The sequence below is a fragment of the Argentina silus genome (genome assembly GCF_951799395.1).
Source record: "Argentina silus genome assembly, chromosome: 16".
In the NCBI taxonomy this organism is placed as follows: domain Eukaryota; kingdom Metazoa; phylum Chordata; class Actinopteri; order Argentiniformes; family Argentinidae; genus Argentina; species Argentina silus.
This window is the reverse complement of record NC_139670.1, coordinates 3569812-3587849: the sequence shown is the minus strand read 5'-3', so window position 1 is coordinate 3587849 and position 18038 is coordinate 3569812. Positions and strand designations below refer to the sequence as shown.

The 18038-nt window shown below is 49.1% G+C and overlaps 1 protein-coding gene across 2 annotated transcripts; it reads left to right on the top strand.

Annotated features, from left to right (window-relative positions):
• The first annotated feature begins 88 nt into the window (after window positions 1-88).
• On the top strand, window positions 89-17779 carry LOC310816866 (neurabin-2-like). 2 transcript variants are annotated; one of them, XM_083687195.1, is made up of 12 exons: window positions 89-588; window positions 851-940; window positions 1176-2786; window positions 11834-11966; window positions 12491-12611; window positions 12809-12913; window positions 14550-14682; window positions 15475-15627; window positions 15753-15806; window positions 16027-16256; window positions 16865-16961; window positions 17277-17779. In XM_083687195.1, the coding sequence occupies exons 3-12, from the start codon at window positions 1308-1310 to the stop codon at window positions 17325-17327; spliced, it is 2556 nt and encodes an 851-aa protein (XP_083543321.1). In that variant the 5' UTR covers window positions 89-588; window positions 851-940; window positions 1176-1307; the 3' UTR covers window positions 17328-17779. The 2 variants fall into 2 exon arrangements, with proteins under 2 accessions (XP_083543321.1, XP_083543322.1); XM_083687196.1 differs by lacking the exon at window positions 89-588 and having other exon boundaries at window positions 819-940.
• The last annotated feature ends 259 nt before the right edge of the window (window positions 17780-18038 follow it).

Sequence of the window (18038 nt, the reverse complement as noted above, 5' to 3'; positions counted from 1 at the left end):
AGCGGTAAACAAAAGTGCTCACATTGCCTTTTATTTCGTATTTTTGAGAAATGAAACCCAAGCGCATGTGGAAAAGAGTTCGTCGGCATTGTAGCAACATCTTTAGTAACGAACGTATCTTGAAGCCAGACACTAAATAGACCGACAGACATGAGTCCACGAAGTTTGGTATTGAATGGAATAGGGCGGTAGTCGGCTCAGCGCTCTGGACCAGAGATATAGAGTTACCCTACACTCTACCTTGCGCCTTCAACAAAGTGTAACCCTGTGATACAGTCATGTCTAACAATGTGTCATCAGATTTGTATCCACGATTCCACAGTGTGGATGCAGGAAGCGGGTGTAAAACGGGTAGCCTACACCATTGGCCACAGTAATCTGACGCGGAGCCTTCGTTTCTACATGGTCCTAACGCCGAGGCCCATCTGTGTAGGACTACAATAGTGCAGAGTGATGGGCATATTTTTGAAAATAATGAATTATTACAATAGTCTCTTTTGAGTATTATTATAGGTGTTGATCCCTTCATGGTCATTACCTACACAACTGAATCGATAGCCGTTGGGTCTATGTCACAGCCACTCCAAGGTTTGAAATTTTGACACCGTATTTAATTTAATTTAATTTTTTAATTTAATTTAATTTAATTTAATTCGATTCGATTTGATTTAATTTAATTTTGTTTGTTTAGCGTTCCGTCCTTGAAATAATGAGCGTAAATACTATACCTTAAGTTACTACAATGTAAATACACGTGAATTGATTATCACCGAATAAGGTAAGAAATTTACGTAGAGAGGACCAGTTATACAACTGGCACTATGACCCTGTTGCCTCTCCCTCCATGCAGCAGTTTGCTTTTTACGCGAGGAGGACCAGAAATCTGCAGTTCAGAAAATCAAGAGATCAAAATGATGCTGCTAGCGAAAACGGATTAAACGTAAGCAATCTGTCGTCAGTGGCAAATCCGGGCCTCATTATTTACTGTTCCAGTTTTCTGCAGTAATGTTTGTATAACCAGGAGATTTATTTAACGTTTTATTGGTGAGGGTGCTGTAACAATTAGGCTACAGGCGATGACAGATGCATCGTTTTTCACTTTCACCATTCCGTACGATGCAAGCGGCCTAAAACAATAACGGTTTTTTCCCTCTCCTTCTCTCCTGCCCTTCTAGTACCCACCGAGTCACACCATCTCCCCAACAGATTTGACTGTTGGTGAAGAGGACCGATTTGTGCATCCACCACCGGAGGAAGACGGAAGGGAGATGCCGTTGCTGAGCATCCTTTGAGACGCTTGACCGACCATGATGAAGACCGAATCCTCATCTTCCAAGAGCACCAGCTCCGGTTCCACGCTCAGGAGCCCATCCCCGCACCGGAACGCGTACGAGGCGGGGATGCAAGCGCTGAAGCCTGCGAAGGACAATGCTGCGAACGGAGACATGCAGGAAGGCCCCCGCGGCCGCAGGTACGGCTCCAACGTGCACCGTATTAAAAACATGTTCGATCAAAGACAGCAGATGGGGACCACATCCCCCGGTTCGGAAGCGGGGGAGGGAGAGGACCCCGCGAATACAACGGTGCGTCTGTCCCTCCCCAGAGCCGGTAGCTTGAACGAGAACGTGGACCACAGCGCATTGCTGAAGCTCGGTTCCACCGTCTCGGAGCGGGTCACCCGCTTCGACCCTAAAGCAGAGAACGGCGGACAGCCGCGTACCTCATCGCCGAGCTACTCCAAGCTGCAGGAGACTCGGAAGATATTCGAACAGCAGCAGCAGCAGCTGGAGAGGGAGAAGCAGGCGGCCGCTGCCGCCACTAACCGAGTCCTGCTCAAGGCTGAGAGGGCGTCGGGCTTCCAGGATGGCCGGCTGGATGTGGTGGCCCGCTTCAACGGCAGCACCGAGTCCCTGGACAGCCTGGACACCACGGAGGCCGTGTCTCCCACCGTCAGCCAGCTCAGCGCCGTCTTCGAGCGGGCGTCAGAGCTCCGTAACAACCTCCACCGCCTCTCCTCCACCCCCCCGCTGCCCTCCAGGGGGGTCAGCACCAAGGTTGGGGTGCTCAACTCCAAAATCATCAGCAAGAGGGTGCGCAGCAGCTTGCCCATGGGCAACCACGATGAGGAGGGCCGGAACCAGAGGGACCAGGCAGGGCCTCCCACCCGGGCCTCCAGGAGCAAGACGGCGCCCACCTCCGAGAACCTGAATGGTGGCCAGAACGGCGGGCAAAATGGAGGCCCTGCGCAGATGTACGACTCTGGTAGTATTACAAAGGAGTCAAAGGAGTTGAGGGATAAGACTGTGACCAATGCAGGCGTGGAGGCCAAAGCTGGCGGTAAATCTGAGGAACGTTCCAGTGACCAGGAGGCTAGTAGCACACTAGTGCAGGCAGAGGTGCATCACGTCTCCCTGGAGAACGGGGGGAACGCCTCAGAGACGGAGGCCTCTGTGAAAGAGACCTCTCCCAAGGGCACCAGCAGCAGTGACAGGGGCAGGCAGGACGGAGGGATGGGAGGTAAGGGGGAGGAGGAGGAGAGGGAAGAGGAAGACAGGACTCTGAAGGAGGATAGGTCAGAGGCCGATCTGGTGGATATCAGTGCGTACAGCGCGGTGGGGGAGGACTCCGGGGGCAGTCAGGTGGATGAGGAGGAGGAGGAGGAGGAGGAGGAGGATGAAGATGAGCCTTATGAGTGTGAGTCCACTTGCTCAGAGAAGCCCGGACTGCCTGCAGAGGAGGACCCTCCTCCTTCTAGGAAGATCCGCTTCAGCACGGGACCTATCAAGGTGAGATCACTGCAAGGGAATGCACACACACACACACACAGACAATATATCAAGATACAGGACACATCATGGACTTTTAATCAGTTGAACTTAGATTAGATAATTGCATTTCATATCCAGAACAAGATTATCCCCGCAGAATATGATGATGATTGTTGCAGATTAACTCTAATCACGCTGAGTGGGTAAACGGCTTGCAGAGCGATGAATTGTAGTCAATTGTTTCATAATGCAGATGGTATATTTGCCCTTCCAGCTGTAGTAGGGTAGTAGAGCAGTGCTTCTGTGTTTCTCTGGAGGTCCCCTATAGGTCTCCCATTCAGATCCCCTATAGGTCTCCCATTCAATGACCCTCTCCATCAACCCTTATGTAGTGACAATCGGTCGTCTTTGTCAATGGTAAGGATTTCTCCTAGATTTCTTTTTTCTGTACCGCTGAAATGCAGTACGGTACAGTACATGGCTGGTTCCCCCCTCCCCCTGCCTCCCCTTTGACTGTTGTCTATAGGCCTCTATAGGCCTTCCCTCCCTCCTCCCTCCCTCCCTCCCTCCCTCCCTCCCTCCCTCCCTCCTCCCTCCCTCCCTCCTCCCTCCTCCCTCCTGCCTCCCAGTCTCAATAGCTGTGTTCCCAGCCAGCCAGTTGTGTGTGTCCATTCTCTGCTCTGCGTAGCATTCCCACTGTGCAGCTGACGTCCCCGTGAAAGAGCCACTCTGTAGATTCTTATCTGATATGCAATGCAGTGGGAGCTAGCTGTACAGTAGCTCCCCCCTCCCCCCCCCCCCTCTCTCTCTGTAAATAATTGTTAGGGAGGAACAAAGAGGGCTGAATAATTAGTATGGCTCTGCTATTGTGTGTATAGGGTTATTCTGACTGGCCACTGGTAGATAAAAGGTCAACAGCAGTGCAGATGGTTGGTTGGTTGGACAGTTGGTTGGTTGGATGGATGGATGGATGGATGGATGGATGGGGTGCAATGTGGTCTGGAGAGAGGGAGGATGAGAAGGAGAGAGGGACTAAGAGAGAGAGAGAGAGAGAGACTGACATACAGAGACAGAGACAGAAAGAGAGAGGGGGAGAGAGAGAGAGAGAGAGAGAGACACACAGAGACCGACATACCAACATACAGAGATGAAGAGAGAGAAGGAGTGTGTGAGAGACATGGAGAGAAAGAGAGAGAGAGAGAGACAGAGAGAGAGAGAGAGAGAGTGTGTATAATGTTGTTTTCTCAGCATGGGAGAGAGGTTGATTGGGAGTGTCTCTCAGGGACTGGAGAGGTAATGATCCGAGGAGCAGCATGAGATTCCCTGCTACCCCGACTCAGCCTCAACGCTCAGCCCGGAGTTCTCTAGCACGGAGAAACTCTGCCAGCTCTGGAGTGTCCTGACACTATACATCACATACACACACACACACACACACACACACACACACACACACACACACACACACACACACACACACACACACACACACACACACACACACACACAGAGATACAAACACACACACACAGATACACACACACACAGACACACTATACACATACACACACACAGACACACTATACACATACACACACACACACACACACACACACACACACACACACAGATACACACACACACACAGATACACACACGCATACACACTCACACGCACACACACACAGATACACACACGCATACACACTCACACGCACACACACACGCGCCCACACAGACTGTAGCAACAGATCCATTACAGCAGAGTTTATGTCCATATCATGGCTGCACATTGAAACCTCTCTCTCTCTCCATCGCTGAACACAGGAAATCTGTGCATTGTCTAATGAACCATATTTAAAAAAAACAGAACATATTTGAGATGTTGCCATGATGCCCTACGGTTAACCAGGGTAACCGGTCTGTGTGGAGTAACTGACCAACCAACAAACCAACCAACCACAGAACAGCTTATTGAGCTGTTCAGAGCAGTGTGGGGCTGTGGGCCTGTGGTACTGTACCCAACAGTAGCTAACTGTAGCTTTCATCTGAGGGAGAAGTCTCCCACTGACAGTGCTTCACAATGTATCAGAGTGCTCTTTGTTATTGAGATGGATGTGGGTCTGCATGGGAGTATGAGGGAGTGAGGTCAAATGGAAGGGCTTTTTATTTGATGGAGAAAATGTCAGGGGGTTGACTGCCAGAGCTTTAGTCACACAGTGTCACTGGCTCTCTCTCTCTCTTCTCTCTCTCTCTTCTCTCTCTCTCTCTCTCTCTCTCTCTCTCTCTCTTCTCTCTCTCTCTCACTCTCACTTTCACTCTCACTCTGACACAGGAAGTGCCCGTGCCTGCCGACCATTTTTAGTGAATATTTTCCTCTCAGTGTTCTCCACTCGCCCACTCATAGGGGTTGTTGTTGTGGTGAAGGCGGTTGGGGTCTGTCTGTGTCAAATGTGTCTTTTTTTTCCTTCAGCGTGTGCTTCTCTCATTCTGGCACAAACAGCGTTGCTGCTTGGGGTAGAGTTCACACTACAGGCTTTGTTCCCTCCTTCTAACACCCTCTTTCTCTCCTTTTCACTCTCTTTTTCTCTCACTCCCTCTCTCTTTCCTTCTCCCTCTCTCTCTCGCTCTGTCTGTATCTCGCTCCCTCTCCCTCTCCCTCTCCCCCCCCCCCCCCCCCCCCGACACCACTCCTCCTGTTTTTTAGTTGATAAAAATAGCAGCATTGTAAGTGTCACAGACTTACCTCTCTTAAGATCTGTCTGTCTGCCTGTTAAACACAGGAAGCAGCTTTCATGTCTTGTTTATTTGTTTGCTCGTCCCTCCTCTGTTTCCCTCTGCTTTTACATCAGAGCATTTCATAACTACTGTTCTCTTAGTGCGTTATGCTTTTAATTATTCATCCTAATGTTGATCGGGAGGATTTTAAATGTCAAATATAAGCCCCCTTGGATTTGAACCACGTGTGCAGACAATATCTCTCTTTTTTACTCCCTCTCGTGCTTTATTTATTTATTTATTTATTTAACCAGGAAACCAAATTTATCTCTGACTCACTCTTCACTGTAGAACGAACCCTCCCACCTCTCCCCCCCCCCCCCCCCCCCCACCCCCCCCCCCCCCGTTCCCTTGGCCTAGACAACTCATAACCATAACTGTGTCACGAAACACCCATCATTTTCTTGCGCCGTGCAATTGAGACAAATAAAGCATGTAATAACACCCCAGCAGTCTAGACTTCATTTAGAAAGCTTGGCTATTCCATTCAGTAGACTTCATTTATGAGGGCTGGTTACTGACGAGCAATGCCTTTCATTAGGAAGTGAAACTACCCAAGCCAGCCTACATGTATGGATATTGGCCAGTCCGTAAAATGGAGGATATGGTACTTTACTTAGCGTACCCATTCGGCTAGCAGCAGGTGATAGTTCCCTACTGTATAACCTTCACCAGACGTCCCCTGACGTTGGACCGTAGGGATGGATCCTCAGGAGAGAGAGAGGTACTCATTTAATGAATGAATGTATGAGTGATTACCCCAGTGTGGACCAGAAGGGATGGATCCTAGGGAGGGAGGGAGGGAGGGAGAGAGGGAGAGAGAGATAGAGAGAGAGAGGGGGGGGAGAGGTTAGGTAATACATCACAACATGGCGGGGTATCCTGGAACTGTCCATACAAGCTCTTCGATAGGCCGGTCATATCTCACACACAACCCACTGTGGGGGGGGGGGGGGGGGGGGGGGGGAGGGAGGGGGAGACCAACCAGACAGATTATCCACAAGGTCACTTTGTCCCACTTCTGCGGCTGCTGCTGCTGCTGCTGCATGACCTAACTCACCACAACACAACACAGTCCTGCAGCGTCTGTGCTTTTCAGTGTGGTCTGAAGTGCTCCCTGCCAGGTTACTGCCTCCGCAGAAACCTCGCTGTGCACTGTAGTCACGTTGCTGCTGCTGCTGCTGTTGTTGTTGTTGTTGTTGTGTTCGAGGTGTCTACACGCTGCGTGACGCGCTCTCTCCCAGGTTACTGCGACTGTAAAACATAGTTACGTAACGTTGTTCCATCACAAGCGCGTTCTGTTGCCGTCAGAGCCAGAGAGAGAGAGGACACGGGTGTCTATCTAACCTGACATGACTGCATCACAGAAAACAAATGGATAGGCTTCTTCTTCTCTATGAATGTGAGAACTATGAACAGCCCGTTAGGTTACTACCATGTTATAACCACTGGTTACTAGTAATGACATGGTAATAACATGGTAGTAACACAGTTACTAATGGTTTATACATCCTCTGCATCCTTTTAGCTTCTCCAGTGTTGTTCTACCTGACCTCCGTGGTGTCACACATCTCTGTTCTGCTGCTGACCTCATCCTCCCCTTGCTGTTGCTGTGTGTGTCAGCGTGTGTGTGTGTGTGTGTTTGTGTGTGTTTGTGTGTCCCTGCCCCCGGTCACCGCTAAGCTAACATTAAGCTAAACTAAAGCTAGAGCTAACACTGCTGACCAAGTCTGACATGCCAAAATACATGTAACTGCTACCACAACAAAGCCACCACATCCATGTTCTTGGCTGCGAGAGGGAGAGAGAGAGAGAGAGAGAGGGGGTGGGGGACGGACGGACGAGGGATAGAAGGCACAACCGTATCCCAAATTCTCTGTCCCTCTGCTCCAGGCTACACGTCTGGGATTGGGATTAAACACCCAGTTTTAGGAGGATTTGGGAGTAATTACCTGCCCCCTCTTGGCCCGTGTGAGTCAGTCTGCCAGCCCAACATGTTGAGTTTACACGAGTGTCAGTGTGAAAAGGGCCTACGCGTAGGCTACACACTCGTTCAGCTTGTTCAGCTCAGGGTTTGATTAAGCTCCCTGCCAGCTCTGTGGAACCCAGTTCGTCTCTGAATGGTGGGTTAATTGCAACCGATTTTTTCGGGGACAATTGGAATGCTCTGGGACTCGAAGGGGGTCGCAGTTCAGGGAGCTTCCGATTGCAATGGTACGCCATCAGTGTAGAGAGAAGCCAGTGAGCTGAGGACACGCGAGGAGTAAGATGGAAAACAAGCAGCATCTGGTGAAAGTCTACATAAGCTGATGTGATAGGGAGGCGGACGCGTCATAAAACACGTCTGAAACGCCCCGTTGGTTATGCTAATAGGCTAGCAGCAGAGATCGCGAAGAGACTGTGTTGAGCGGCGATGCTATTTCTGTTGTGAAAGAAAACAACCTCACCACCTCCGCAGTCCACACACGCACACACACGCACACACACACACACACACACACACACACACACACGCACACACGCACACACACACACACACACACACACACTTCCTATTGGGTTTATCTCAATTTAGATCTGTTTTTAGGGAGCCAAGCCGGAGAGGAACAGCCAGGGTAGCTAGCTAGCGAGCGCTGCATGGAGGGAGGGAGGGAGGGAGGGAGGGAGGAAGAGAGGGAGGAAGGGAGGATGAAACCGCTGTATGCACCATTCTTCCCCCACAGTGTTACCCAACCACATCCCAAGCCTGCCCAAGAGCCATAATATACCAGTAGAACAAAACAGTGTGAGGGTAGGCCATCTGCCTCCATCTGCCTCCATCTACCAACCTAGTCATTTGGACATTTATTTTCTCAGTCAGGGGCGGCAACTACATTGTAAAAAGAAATTGGCAGTTGTCACATGCGGGACATTCTGATGCGTTTGTACATTACATGACATTCCTGGTGGTTCCTCTGTTGAGACACACAACAGAGGGGTCTTAGCTTAGCTTAGCGTAGCTTAGCTAGCTGCACACAGAGCTTGCTGTTTGGCCGTCCCAGTCAGCTGGTGGCTGAGGGAGGGAGGGAGGGAGGGAGGGTGGGAGGGGAGGGAGTTTCCTGGCCATCTGTTAGCCACTGTGACCTACTATCTGTCACAACTGGAGCAGCAGCCACGTCCTCCCCCTGCCCTGCCCAGCCCGGCCCAGCCCAGCCCAGCCCAGCACAGCCCTGCCCTGCCCTGCCCCCCACTTTAATCCCAATGTTTGTCTCCTAACGTGGAGATTGAGGCACATCACTCTGCTCTCATTGACTAGCTGCCTGCTACCTCTTACTCTCTAGCCAGGGTTCATCTCCTGCTATGCTGATAGTAAAGAGGGAGGGAGGGAGGGAGGGATGGAGGGAGGGAGGGATGAGTGGAGGAGGGAGGATTGAAGGCCATCATCATCATGTATGTATGATCCCTGTCTCTGTCTGGCCTTAGTGGGATCATCCCATAGATAGCTGCCTGCTACTGTACCTCCTCCCCTCTAACCAGGGTTCATCCCCTTATATGCACAGTACAGAGGAGAGGGAGGGAGGGAGGGAGGGAGGGAGGGAGGGTGGAGAAGGAGGGAGGGTGGAGAAGGAGGAAGGGAGCGAGGGAGGGAGGGTGGAGAAGGAGGAAGGGAGGGGAGCAAGGGAGGAAGGGAGGGAGGGAAGGAGAGCATCATGTATGATCCCTCTCTGTCTGACCTTTGTGTGATCATCCCTTGCCCTGTAAGGAAGAGGTAAATCCCCTTTGGAGGAGAAAGTGCCCTGCTCTGTCACGAGATCCCCATTTGACACGCACTTGACCTAGGTTCGTTACACCGAGACACACACACACACACACACACACACACACACACACACACACACACACACACACACACACACACACACACAGGCTGATTGCTGATCTAGGCGGGTGGCACATGTCCATCTGGGTGGAGTTGTTGTCCTCCTTGCGTGTTTTAATACGTCCTAAACTGGATTTGATTTCCAGTGGTGAGGAGGGTGTGAAATGAGGGCATCAAAGGCCACCAGCTGTGGCCCGCTGATTGCTAAGTCAAGGCGCAGCCAATCACTGAGGAAGAGGGATTCACTACAGAGCACATTCATTGCAGGGTCGGTGTCAATTTGGTCAGTTTTTTTGTTTTTTAATTCACTCAGGGCGCAAAGAGAGTTGAAATTAAATGCTTTGGAATGGACACGTCCTCGTGGAAAACGGTGTGAATTTCCTGTTCATGAGTTGAATTTCAGTTGGCCTTGTGTATTGAGTGAATTGCAATTTAAATGTGCCTATTTTGTCTGCCTGTATATAATCCATATTAATCTGCTTAAATTTCAAAGGTAACCTAAATCACAGAAGCCATTAGACCTGCCAAATCGTGACATCTACAGCACATCAGTGATTTTGTGATTTAGACAGTCACCCTATGGCAGGGGTCTGAATGTGTGTGTGTGTGTGTGTGTGTGTGTGTGTGTGTGTGTGTGTGTGTGTGTGTGTGTGTGTGTGTGTGTATGTGTGTGTGTGTGTGCGTGTGTGTGTGTAGGACTTTATAGAGATGTTCTCTCTCCTTCAAAAGGAAAGGTTGGTTGAATTGCAAAGGCTGTGTCAAAAAAAAACAACAACACAAAACCAACTGACAAGCTCTTCACTGTGTGGTTACTACGGAGACCGAGTCAGGTGACCAGACAGCCCTGTTCACGCACAGAGACACGACTGGCCTGTGTTCTATAGCTATGCAGATGGGAAACAAAGGTACTGGACACAGAAACCAAATACACTGTAATGAGACAGAAACCACCACTATTGCTCGGCCAACTGTACGTAGAGAGAAACCGAAGGACGGAGTCAGAGGTGCTAAGAAGATAGTAGCTAAAAGTAGCAAGGGCAAAGGGCTGAGGTAATATAACCAGCTGAGCAGTGGAGGGAGGGAGGGAGGGAGGGAATACACTGGGCCTGATACAGGAATACTGATGGAGGGAGGAGAGGAGGAGGGGAAAGACTGAGATAAAGGAGGAGGGGAGGAGGAGGAGGAGAGGGGGTGAAACACAGAGCGTCCTGTAGGAGAGGGGCCAGTGCACATGTGAGGTGGTGCATGCATAATCAACCTGGAAGACCAGAGACAGAGTGGCAGAGGCTTTTAAAATTCAGCCATGTTGGCACTCACTCCCTGTGTGTGTGTGTGTGTGTGTGTGTGTGTGTGTGTGTGTGTGTGTGTGTGTGTGTGTGTGTGTGTGTGTGTGTGTTTATCTGTCTGTGTGTGTGTGTGTCTGTGTGTGCCTGTGTGTCTATCTGTGTTTGTTTGTGTGTGTGTGTGTGTGTGTGTGTGTGTGTGTGTGTCTGTGTGTGCCTGTGTGTCTATCTGTGTTTGTGTGTGTGTGTGTGTGTGTGTGTGTGTGTACGTGTGTACGTGTGTGCGCATGCGTCTGTGTGTCTGTCTGTTTGTGCGCACGTTCACGTGTGTGTGTGTGTGTGTGTGTGTGTGTGTGTGTGTGTGTGTGTGTGTGGTTGGAGTATAGCAGCTGCAGTGGGACCTCCATTAGCATGCTAGAGATGGTGGTTATGTAAACTGTCATGCTGGTGAGGCTGCTCTGCTAATGTGGGAACCTCAGCTCCTCTCTGTAACCGGCCTCTCATCTCTCCTCCTCATTCAGAGCTACAGTACCTCAGTAGAGAGAGAGAGAGGGAGAGAGGGAGAGAGAGAGGGAGAGAGAGGGCCCCCGGCTCTCTGTATCGCGCTTAAGTGAAGGTACCGACCTGGCAGGGCAGAGTAGAAAATTGGGGTTTTGAAGCAAGCTGTGTGATCGGATGAGACTTGTTGAAATGAATTCTGTTTCCATTTCAGAGGTTGTGTGTCGGGATGATGCAAAACACTTATCTGGTTGCCCCTCCGCAGCGCCCACCTCTCTACGAGACCCCCCCCCTAGATGTTAGATCTATTCACGTTGATGTTTGATGTATCCTTACGCTGTAGAAATGCTGTATACCAGTGGAGGCTGGTGGGAGGTAGGAATTGGAGGACGGGCGGACATTGTAATGACATGGAAAAGAATGAGGAATTGTATCAAACACGTGTGAGCCCGTCCTCCGATTTCTACCTGCCTCCCAGCCTCCCTTGGCTGTGTCCATACACAGGGCTTATGCAACACATTTGACACACCTGCAATTCCGTTACTGTACATTAGGGTTAGGGTTACACTCCCTTCCTGACATCACCTGACATGACACAGTGCATTCTCAGCCTGAATCAGCCATTTTGTTCCCCGTCCGTCTCCCAGGTGTTCACCACTTATCCCAACGAGGACTATGATCGCCGCAACGAGGACGTGGACCCCATGGCCGCCTCCGCGGAGTACGAGCTGGAGAAGAGGGTGGAGAGGCTGGAGCTGTTCCCTGTGGAGCTGGAGAAAGGTATGAGTACGGGCGTGGTATTAGCCAGTCATCCCCAAAATACTCGTCCCTCAGTGAAACATTCATGGAAGAGGTCCGGGCTAAGGTTTCGCTAAAGCTCTCACTGCACATCTTTTTTTCATAGCCTACGGAGTCATTTTAGTGCTTAGGGCCGTAGTGCTGTAAAGCTTTCAGGAGTTAAACTGACCCCAGAATATGTGCTGCTGTAGGAGTCTGCTGTTAGACTGCACCTTGAGTTCTAACATTAATCAATGCAGGGTAGGTGGGACCTTGCATTTCCATTCTGTTTGGCCAATCAATACCCAGATGCCTCAATCAGCATCTCATTTCCTCCATTCATCCCTCTATCCATCCATCTGTCCCTCCATCTGCCTAGCTATCCCTCGTCCCAAGAGAGAATTCCATCACTCAATCAATTCCCATTGTCTTTATTTAAATTCATTTTAATCCATTTTTATATATATATAATAAATCAATATATTTTCTTTTCCTTTCTATTACACCTGCGTTCCCTCTCTCCTCAGATGGGGATGGCCTGGGGATCAGCATCATCGGGATGGGAGCTGGGGCAGACATGGGGCTGGAGAAGCTGGGCATCTTCGTCAAGACCGTCACAGACGCCGGGGCGGCACACAGGGATGGCAGGTACAGTAAAAGCATCTTCATTTGTCTTTTATTTTAGTTTTAAAGGAGAGTGGGGAATACAGTACTCTTTTTTTGTATTTGTCTGTGCTTTTTTAAGACTGAGGAACTAAGATCAGGTTTAAGACTGAGGTTCTGAGATCAGGTTCAAGACTGAGGTTCTGATGCGTGATGCCTGTGCTGCTTGTTGTCTCCCCCAGGATCCAGGTGAATGACCTCATCGTGGAGGTGGACGGGACCAGCCTGGTGGGCGTCACCCAGACCTTCGCTGCCACCGTCCTCAGGAACACTACAGGCACTGTCAGGTGGGGGACGCTTTAGGACGCAACACCCTGTCACATGACGAGGCCTCAGTGATCTATTTTCTGTTTTACGGTTTACCTTTCTTATTTAGCCTCCCTGCCTCCTGTTTACCCCCCTCCTCCTTTTAACTACTTGACTGTACCTAGCTGTGTTGCTGAAGTCTCATTCGTAGTCTCTTTTTATATATACTTCAATGTTACGCCCGTTACCGTAGAGATGGTTTCCATCTCCCTCTTCACCCACCGCGGCAGTTTGGATGCCAAACTGACAACAAATGACCACTTCCTGCCCACATGCTGTAGATCTACATCAGAGATCATGAGTCAAATATGGTCGTGATTACAGCCTTCAAGATGATGAACACTTCCTCTGGGAGATGTAGCTAACTACAGTGCCACACAAGGAGCTAACATTCATAATTTGAGGAGCCTTGTAAGGACAGAAAAAACACCGGCATGATCGTCACAAACACATCACTCTGAGGTATCATTTAGAAATGCCAGGAGCCTTTTAGCCCCCGGAAGATTTAACACTTCCTAGTTGCTCCAGAAACCCATAGACAGTTCCACATTTGATTCCCTCAAGAGTCTATGGCTGTATGAAGTCTATGGCTGTATGAAGTCTATGGCTGTATGAAGTCTATGGCTGTATGAAGGGGAAAAGACGTAAAACATTTTTTTAAAGCTTTTATTCAGTGCTGTTTCTTCATTTGCATAATGAGTTATTTTATCCCTGCACCCGAAGAATTTGGTTAGACCGGGTCGAGCATGCCATTCCCAGACTACACCAGGAGTCTATTACTATCTGAAGCTGAGCAGGGCTCTGGTGTGGTGGAGTTGACTGTTCCCCACGCTCTCTTTTGTCTTCTCAGCCCAGGCAGCTTATTCATAATGCAGGGGCTAGGCTACGCTATGGGCTAGGATCAACACCATTCATTTTTGGTCCAAAGGCTAGGCTAGGCTAGGCTAGGCTAGGTGAGGGGGGGGGGGGGGGGGGGGGGTAATTGCTTATGTTGTGTGGCTTGTCAGAGATCGGAGCTCTTCAGAGATGCCTCATGCATTATAGATCTGCCAAGAGGAGAAGTACAGAGGCGGTTGGTGCCTATTCATAAAAATGTCAATCAAACAAATAGACGGGGAGAGGAAGGAAGTGTGTTTACAAAACATTTAATTTGCCGTTAGCGTTTGGAAAATTGAAAGGCCGTTGTGGCCGGTTTAATGACTGACCTCGGATGACATTTAATTCCTGAGCGACTCTGTGTTGATTCCTCCATTCCTGAAAGGGGTATGATAACACTTGAAATGGACCAGCTTTATTTAGGACATACGAATTCATGTCGACAATGAGTCAACAGAATCCCAGTGCTGCTGACAGCAGGTCCCTTTACTGCAGTAAAAATAGGAAGCCACCAGACCAAGGGAGGCTGGCGGAGGGAGAAATCGGAGGACGGGCTTATTGCAATGAATGCATCGTAATGAGGAATGGCATCAAACACATATCAAACTATTTCTATCTATTTCAGAGCCTTTTGATGTCTCTCCACCAGCCTCCGCTGGTCCTGGCCAATCAAAAAGCACATTCCATATGTCATTGTAAAACGTGTAAAGAACCGTGTGCTTGCGTGGTGACTGTGCGCAGGTTCCTGATTGGTCGAGAGAAGCCGGGCGAGCAGAGTGAGGTGGCCCAGCTGATACAGCAGACTCTAGAACAGGAGCGCTGGCAGAGGGAGATGATGGAGCAGCGCTACAATCAGTACATGGACGACCAGGAGGTGAGCGCCTTGGAACACTACGCACACACACACACACACACACACACACACACACACACACACACACACACACACACATAACCAGTATATGGACGACCAGGAGGTGAGCGCCTTGGAACACTACGCACACACACACACACACACACACACACACACACACACACACACACACACACACACACACACACACACACACACACACACACACACACACACACACACACACACACACACACACACACACACACACACACACACACACAGGGCTAGGTAAGGGCTATGTAAGGGCTAGGGTAAGGGTTAGGGTTAGGTTATGGTTAAGGTTAGGTTTGGGTTAGGGTAAGGGCTAGGGTCAAGATTAGAGAAAAGCATAGCGTCTTCCTAAGGATCCCACTTAGCATCTCCCAATCCAACATGGATGCAGACTGTTACGGCCCTGTAACGAACTGCATGGGAGAAAAAAGAAAGAAGTGTAAATGATGGTGGAGGTCTTCACTGCTGTGTTTCTCCTCTGTCCCGGGGACGTGATTAATGGCCGCTGTCCTTGACCTGTTATCTTCTACCATCTAGTGGCGAATTTGTGTAATATCAACTAAATGTACTGCAGTCCAATGACACACGGTTACTGACGATCTCACAGTCGTTGATAAGGGGACTGTGGAATGCCACTTTGATCCTCTTTAGACCTGACAGGATTGTGAAAAACCCCACTGTATCTAATCTCAGTTCTTCTTCTTCTTCTTCTTCTTCTTCTTCTTCTTCTATCGATCCCCTCTCCTCTCTTCCTTATAGGGTGGTGAATATGGTACTGATGAAGAGGAGGATGAGGAAGAGGAGGTCAGCCCCTCGTATCCCAGCGCCATCGAGGTCTTTGACCTGGCGGAGGGCGAGGACATATCGCCCCTGGAGACGGACCCAGAGAAGCTGGCCCACAAGTACAGGGAGGTGAGTGAAGGCATGGATATGCACGCACACACACACACACACACACACACACACACACACACACACACACACACACACACAAAAAGACACATTTTAACACATTTTGCATACACCTCTTTCCCCAGCTTCAAATAAAGCATCAGGTGACACAGGCTGAGATCCAACAGCTGAAAAGAAAGGTAGGCTCTAAACTCTTTAAGCCACCATTTTATGTTGCGTGTGCGTGTGTATTTTTATTGTACAAAATGGCTTGCATACAGTCTGTGGTCTCACAATATGGGTCTTCATGGTTTTTACCGTCTGTCTGTCTGTTTGTCTGTCTGTCTGTCTGTCGTGTGTGTGTGTGTGTGTCTGTGTGTGTCTGTGTGTGTACTGTATACACCCTCCATACACGCCCAGCTCAACCACGCGGAGCAGGACAAGCAGCGCTGGCGTATGGACAAGGCCCAGCTGGAGCAGACCCTGCATGAGAACAAGGAGAGGATGGAGAAGCTGGAGGGGTATTGGATGGAGGCCCAGAGCCTGTGTCAGGCTGTGGATGAACACCTGAAGGAGACCCAGTCCCAGTACCAGACCCTGGAGCGCAAATACAGCAAGGCCAAGAGGCTCATCAAGGAGTACCAGCAGAAGTAAGTACAAGGGGGGATTCTGGGGTTTGTAGTGATCATTAATGGGGTTCTGGGATTTGTAGTGAAGTACAGCAAAGCCAAGAGACTCATCAAGGAGTACCAGCAGGACTAAGGAGGAGGGGGGGATTATGGGGTTTGTAGTGACCATAAATGACTGGGTTCTGGGGTTTGTAGTCAAGTACAGCGAGAAATAACATGTATGAAACAGCTATGTTATTACTATACTGTAATACTGTATTACTATATATTACTATACTGTACCTTAAAGAAATATGTTTTTAGGGCATTTCTGCTTTTATTGGGATAGAGACAGTAGATATTGACAGGAAGGATGGGTGAGAGAGAGGAGGGATGACATGCAAGATATGTCGAGGGTCGGAATCGAACCAGGAACCTTGCGATTACGTGGTGTGCGCATTAGTGTGCTACGCCACTGAGCGTCCCCACTGTACTGTACTTTACCTTAGTGTACTAATGCAACACAACTTCATCAGTTAATCTGTCACACCTGACATAGTGTATATGGGTAGGATGGGAATGTTTCTGCTGCTCTGCTCTCCTGCGTGACTGTGACTCCCGTCCCGCCTCCCTTTGTGATCCGTCTCCAGGGAGATCGAGTACCTAAAGAAGGAAACTCAGCGCTGTGCACAGGAAGACGGAGCCGAGGCGTCTCTTAGGGAAGAGTCAGGCCAGCTCCATGAACAGGTAACGCAGATGAGGAAGCCGCAAGGAAACTGATTAGCACATGTATAGACTTTCTGGCAATTAGTTATGAGTAAACACTTGGTAAATACTTGGTAATTGGTGGGCTGTAAAATAAAGCGTTGCCAGACATTGATAGCGTACCCACCTTCTACATTACGTTTGTGTGTCTGTGCCAAAGATTCTTGGCGCAAACCCAATGAATAATAAAGCGGGGATATCTGTGGAGCTGCGAGATTGAGAACATATGTTTTTCGAGTTAATACACATACAATACGTAACCATAACAACAACCTCTCTCCTTCTTTTCCTCATCAGGTGGCAGATCTGGAATGCAGGGTGGAGGAGCTGAAATCCGAACCTTTATAAAAGCCTTTTCCCCCTATAAGAGTCTCTATCTGAAAACAGAACTTGAGGAGGTGTATGAGAGGATAGTGTTATATTGTACTTGCAGTGGACCCAGGGTATTTCTTGTCTAAAACTAGCTTGGTTTCTGGTCGCCTACGTGTATCCTCAGGCCGATATACTGCTGCCTATTATCTCTTTACCTGAATAACCCTTTTAATGATGTTTTTGTTAACACTTTCCCTAACTGGGAAAACTGCCAACGGCTACTGGTTTGTCTAACAGTTTTATCAAGGATTTTATTAACAATCAAAAATACTGACAGACATTCTATGGAGCTCTAACTGTGCTGTTCCTAATTCTTTCCGGTGTTCAGTATTCGACCATTTTGGTCACAAATAGTGTGTTTTGTGGGAATTAGAAAAACAGGCTTTTGATATCAATTGCCAGAACAAACAAACATTTTTTTCCCGCCATGTTTTGTGAAGACTTTCTTTTTCCGGGGTGGGGTGGTTGGGGGGTGGGGGGTGGGGATTGTACAGAAGTGATACTGTATGTGTTTTATCAAACAAAGTTTGGTTTGTATATATTTTTATTAATATATGTATAACATTTAACATATAAACTAATGAAATCGATTGGTGTATGACTTATGAAGAGGAGGAGGAGGAGGAGGATGCGGCGGAGGTGTATAGAACATTGGAGAATTTCAACACTGAAGGAGAGACATCAACA